The sequence below is a fragment of the Indicator indicator genome, chromosome 13 (genome assembly GCF_027791375.1).
Source record: "Indicator indicator isolate 239-I01 chromosome 13, UM_Iind_1.1, whole genome shotgun sequence".
Taxonomy (NCBI): domain Eukaryota; kingdom Metazoa; phylum Chordata; class Aves; order Piciformes; family Indicatoridae; genus Indicator; species Indicator indicator.
In genome coordinates this window covers 8436488-8442487 of record NC_072022.1, presented here as the reverse complement: position 1 = coordinate 8442487, position 6000 = coordinate 8436488, and the positions used below count along the sequence as shown (strand labels likewise).

The 6000-nt window shown below is 48.8% G+C and overlaps 1 protein-coding gene across 2 annotated transcripts in view; it reads right to left on the bottom strand.

Moving 5' to 3' along the window:
* Positions 1-1435: 1435 nt before the first annotated feature.
* The window catches only part of FGF12 (fibroblast growth factor 12), a 180487-nt gene continuing 175922 nt past the window's right edge, over positions 1436-6000 (bottom strand). For both annotated transcript variants that reach the window (XM_054385886.1, XM_054385885.1), the window contains exon 5: positions 1436-1554. In XM_054385886.1, the coding sequence (XP_054241861.1) occupies positions 1436-1554 (119 nt within the window). The remainder of the gene's footprint in view (positions 1555-6000) is intronic.

The window sequence follows — 6000 nt, the reverse complement described above, 5'->3', positions numbered from 1 at the left end:
GCCCAGCGTGGGCTAGCCCAGTGCTGAGCAGCCCTCACTCCCTTCTCTCTTCCTTGCCTTTCTTCCCAGCTGTGCTTTTGCTACCTCTTGCTTCTCCAGCCCCTGTGCTCAGGAGAACTGTACCCCCACCCAGGCACTGCAGCATCTCAGGGGTTCTCATCCTGTAATAGGTTTGGCAGTACTAAGGCTTTGGATTAGAGGGGTTTGCAGTCTCAGCTTTGAATGTGTGTGAAACGAAATGTGTGTGGAGCCTTAACACTCAGGGAGAGCCCAGCTGCTGGAAGGAAAGGGCAGCACCTCCTCACTCTGGCACAGTTGGACATGCTCAACCCCCTGCATTCCCCTGTAGCTGTCCCCTCCTCTGCATACCCCTCCCCACACCCCTCTTCCCATCACTGCAGTCCCTGCCCCCCTCTCACACAGCACATGCCTCACCCTTGCCATCTGACAGCAAGGATTTCACTGGTGTTTCTTGCTCTGTTTTGAAGCATGCAGCCACCCCTCCTTCCCTTTATCTTCTAACTCTCCCCTAATAAATATGATCACTTCATCCTGTGAGGCCTGAAAATCCATTTCCAAAATTCGCCTGGCAACTAAGACAGTAAACCAAGCCTATAAATATAAAGAATTATGCTAAAAAGGCACAAAAAGCCAGGCTTGGGTCAAACACGCTCACACAGTGACACTAGCAACAAATAACTACACAGTGTTCCAATGTAGGTGGAAAAAAGCTGAATACAGAGCAGCTACTTTGTTGCCCATAACTGTCAAGACTCCTAATTTGGACAGGCCATATTTTATTGATTAGCAGAGCAAACACAGTCATAATCCATCCCTACCTTTCCTGCTGTGTGTAAAATCCCATCCATCCCCAGGGGAAGCAGGGATGGAATAAAACAGTGGTGTGAACGTGAGGTGAAAGTACAAGACAGAAAGCAGAGTCCCAGGCTGCGTTTCCCACGTGTTCCTTGCACATCATATGCTAAGTTCAATTTTCCAAAAGCTTTGTTTTATTTTTTAAAGGTAACATCTTTATTATTGTCGTTATTATGATATTTATTAGTTATTATTATTGTTATTATGCAGAGATGAGATTTTTTTGAGGGTTTTTTTTCCCCCCTTTGATCACAGAGCAAACAGTTTGCTTTTGAAAATGTTAATGGAGTCCTGATTTAAAACATTATTTTTGTTTTTTTTTTCTTCACTTTGTTGTTGTTGTTGTTTGGTTTTTTTTTTTTTTAAAACGTTGCAACAGGCAGGATCTGGGATTCAATTTCCTCATCCTACAGAAAGAAAGATTCAGGAGTTCAGACTCCTAGCCACTACCGGTAGGTCCTGCCTTGCTCAGCCGTCGTCGTCTCAGTGTGGTTTCGCCGGGTGGGGTGGGTAGGTGGGTGGGAGGGGAGGAGCTGGCAGAAGGGAGGGTGTTTGTCAGCTATGTCGAGTCTTGGTTAACAACTTTGCCTCCATTCATGGTTGGTGTCCCTGAACTTTTTCTGGAGCGTCCTTGTTTTTCTCCAATTTCATGCAGCGATGGCTCTCTGTACATGCACACTGCGGACAGAAAAGACACTCGTTAGCAGCCCTCCACTCACAGCCTCTGGGGAGGGGAACTGAAATTCCAGCCCCAGCACAAACACACCACGGAGTTACAGAAACCTCAGGGACCCAGTGGTAGGTCATAGAATCATCATAGAATGGTCTGGGCTGGAAGTGACCTCCAAAGGTCATCGAGTCCAAGCCCCCTGCACTCAGCAGGGGCATCCCCAACTAGACCAGGTTGTTCAGAGCCCTGTCAAGCCTCAGCTTGGATGGGGTGTCAACCTTCCCTGGGCAAGCTGTTGCAGTGTTCCACTACACTCACAGTACAGAACTTGTTCCTAACATCCAATCTAAATCTGCTCTTCTCTAGTTTGAAGCCATTGGCCCTCATCCTATCACTATGGATCCTGTTAACCAAGCAGGTTACCTGCCCCAGCTGTCAGTCAGGCTCCTCCTTCTATCTCTGGATTCTTCCAAAGACACAGAGAGAACCAGGACATTTCTCACAGGTAAGTCTGTCTAGGTTTTCTGTTCTTTACTGTGGTTTTTTTTTAATGTCATATTCCTATCTATAAAATAATCCAATTTGCAGCAGCGTGCATTGTCTTGAGATGCTGGCTACCATCTAACAACTGCTCCAACAATAACCTGATCCCTAGCCCTTCATCTCCAACAGGAAGCCTTTGAGAGTCTTGAGTCAAAACTACAGTTACATGTAAGTCATCCAGACCTTCTGGGTGTTAAGCTCTGAATCTGGAAACGGGGACTCAAGCCTGTTTGGTTATTTTGGCCAACGGCTGAGGTCTGCACTCAGCCCTTCCATTTTTGCCCCATATACCAAGACAGTCAGACAAGGCCAAGGCAAACACATGGTGACTAGTTCAGTGACAGCAAGCCAGGAACCACACCAGCTCTGTGTGGTCACCTGGCAGCACCTGAGAACAGGGTGGATGGAGGGCACCTTCTCGCCAGACACAGGCTAAGCAATGTGTACTTGCTGGAGCCTAGACAGCCTGAGAAAGTAATGTCTGCCCAAGGCATGGCACACCCTCACGCATAAAGCATTTCTCCAACTCACCATGTGGGCTGTGTCCTCATGGCTGTCCTTGTGCCATGTGAGGTGTGCCAGAGCAGGGACTGGCAGGGACATGCTGACTGGCTCAGCATCTCACACCAAGGGAAGCACATCTGATGAGCTCACCCCTCGTGGTGGGGTGTAGATGTGATTGTAATAAATGAGGCATCTCAAGGGCAAGCACACCAGAGTTGAGAGCTTAAGGCAGGGCCAGACTGCAAATGTCATGCCCAGATCTTTTCAAAAAACTAAGAATATGATTGTGTTGGTTGCCCTTCGTTCTGCAAAGCTGTCACGTCACAAACAACGGCACAGAGCTCAAACACAGGGGATAGAATCCATCAGATTTTGGTTCCAGGTAATCAGTAACAGCAAAGACAAAAATTAAAAAAATCCACAGAAACAAGCCAACAAATTGCACCATGTACAAAAAAGGCAAAGTAAGTGCTGATAGTTATAATCTCCCCTGATTTGCAGAGAAATCCTGGCGATTAGAGGCAGGCTGCAAATGACATCACTGCGCTGCATTTTACTCCTAGCAAGATAAACAGTTGTAGCAGCCTGCAACAACATGGGACAGAGATAAAGTGCAGCCAACTGTGTATTAATAAGAGGCAAATTGCAGTGAATATATGAGCAGTGAAAAACAGGAAAAAAAAAAAAAAAGGAGTTTTCCCATAAAGCATTTTTCATCCAAGCTTTCAAAGCAGTTCGAGCACACACAAGCTGGACTTCCCAGCACAGCTGCGAGCCTGGTACCACTCTGCAAACTGTTACTGCTACAGGAACCATTTTTGGATGAAAATGGGAGGGGGTGGGGGGGAGGAAAAGAAGAAACTGAATGGCTCAGCCCATGGGTCTGGACCAGGATCTGCAATGCCAAGATTGCCTATCAGCTGTCCAGACTAGTGAGGCTGTCTGCATGCTGCAAGGGAAGCGTGCAGCATGGTGGCAACAGAAGGAAGAGGCTCTGTATCCCCTTTCAGCTGCTGAGCTGCCCCTCATGCCTCAATTAGTGTCACTCAACAAACTGGTGATGGTGAAGTTGTCTGTTGTGGCCAAGCACCTCATTAAATCTTAAAGACCACTATGAAAAGGCTAACAGCTGAGGAAAAAAATCTGTGCCCTTCTGATTTCCTAGCCTGAGTTGCAGACCCTTTTGATGAGACTGAGGCTGCACATCACTGCTGTCACTGACCTTATTTTCTGATGTGATGTTTCCCCAGCATTTGTGCAGGGTATTTGTGCAGGCACTGCCCCAGTGCCCCTGACATTCCACAAACAAAGCTCTGCCAAAGTTCAGCTGCGCCTACTGAGCTCACCTCATCCTCATCCCAACACCCTTTTGGGCTTGCTTAACCACAAGGGCTGAGCACAAGCAAAGCCTGCAGGAGCAGCCCCACTGCATGATGCCTTCTCTCAGCTCCCTGCTTCTCACCATGGCCTTTGGGCAAGAAACGTTTAGCTGCTAACAAGGCCCACAGAGTAACTGGGCTACATTTGCAGCTAAGGTAATTAAGGAAATCCTGCACCTAGCAAGCAAAAGGGGGAGGCATTGTAAGCTCATCTTCCAGTCTAGTGCATGATACAATTACTGCCATGGAGCTTGGCTGGAGGCTGCTCACATTGTGCTTTTCAGAGCTGTCAAAGCCTCTCTATCAGACAGGCTGTGCCAACAGACCATGCCAGAAAAGCTGTAGCAGCACGGGACAAGTTTTTTTTTTTTTTTTCAGTATTTAGATACACCTACAGTATCAGTGCACCAGCCAGTATCTGGCTGTTCTCCTACCCAGAGCAAATGTGTGTGTTGTCACACACAGGGGTGTGCACAGACCCCCCCAGCCCCCTGGCTGTGTATGCCTGGGGTTTTAAGGACAGTGTGACATGTTGTGCAACACAGGCTCTTGGATTGCACTTTGCACATGAGTCAGGCTCAGGCTTCCTCAGTACAAGGAGTAACAGAGATGTTAGTCACAGACCCAGGGAGGGGGTGTTTGCAAATGGGACTGTTGTGAGCACCCAGATCTCCCCAGCTTGAAAGTAGATCTTGCTGGTTCAAGACTGGCAGCAATCGCTGACAGGGCTATTTGGGGGGGGTCTCTGTGCATGTGTGTGTGAACATACACTGCCCTGCCACCTGCACCAAGGTAAACTAGCAGCAATGTGACAGCTGGCACGCCCAGTTTCTTGGGAAGTCTGCTGGAGCACACAACACAAGGCAGCTTTGGAATGATGAGCAATTTGGCAAGAACAAGTTTCCCCCCCTGCTTTGCCTTGCTTCTCCCACCCACCCACACCCACACCCCAAGCCAAATACAGCCCTTAATGTCTGGAAACCAAGTTCATGCTTTGGATCTTCAATCAGATAATCAGCTCCTATGTCCCAGATTCTAATCAACACATCTATATTCATGCTTTAATTGGAAAGTGCTGTTAGCTTGATCTGTTGAAGAGCCACAGGAAGGCAGTGGAGATGTGCCTGTGTCTGGTTCTTGTAGCTCTTGATTCCCTGCTAACCAGCAGTGCCTGCCATGCACACACACAAGAAAACTTTTTTTTTTTCAAAGAAACAACTGGCAAATTAGGCAGGAAGGAGATTGGAGGTACAAGCAAAGGGGAAGGGGGTAGTGGGGAGTATCCTTCCCAAAATAGGGGGCTGCCTGTTACCCAAGAACAGATCAGTCTCTTACCTGTTCACTGGCACAGGATCCCAGCCTTGTTCCTGCTTCCCAGGCACAGCACTGACACACCCTGTGCTGCTTTGCTGGGCATCAGAGACTGCCTGAGTTTGGGAAGCACATGCTATTTTGTGTCTCACTTGGCACTGCTGCAGCTTGAGGGGGTTCAGGGGATGCAACAAAGTCCACTTCCTTTCTTTAGCACATGGGGGAAAGATCAGGAAAGGGGCTGATGTATATCCCATCCACCCAGCTCCACTCCTGGCTCTCCCTGCCACAGGCTCTAGCAAGCTAAGAGGACCCCAAGTTGCTGTTTCACGGGTAGGCATGTTGTTTAGCCCTGTGGGATCACTCTGTGCCCTGATGGCTGCCTGGACTGGTGTCTGAACAGGGCTGGGCACACGTGCCCTGGCAGGCAGCCCGGGAGCCAGCTCCTTCCCTTGACGGATGCCTCAGCTCCGAGCAGTGGCATCTGCAGTCGCGGCTGCATCAGCTAACGCCTGGGTGGAGGGAATTAATTGTCTGAGCAGCAGCTAGGGGCAGGAGGGAGCAAGTGATTATGCACCCTTGTTTTCTGCCTCTAATTACTGTGTTCTAAACCCAGTCCCCAGCTGAAGCGTTTCAGACACATCTGAGCTCCTGTCTATCTGGCGGCTAAACGTGTGGGATGCTGCCAGATGGAATCACAGTTTGTTCAGGTAAGAA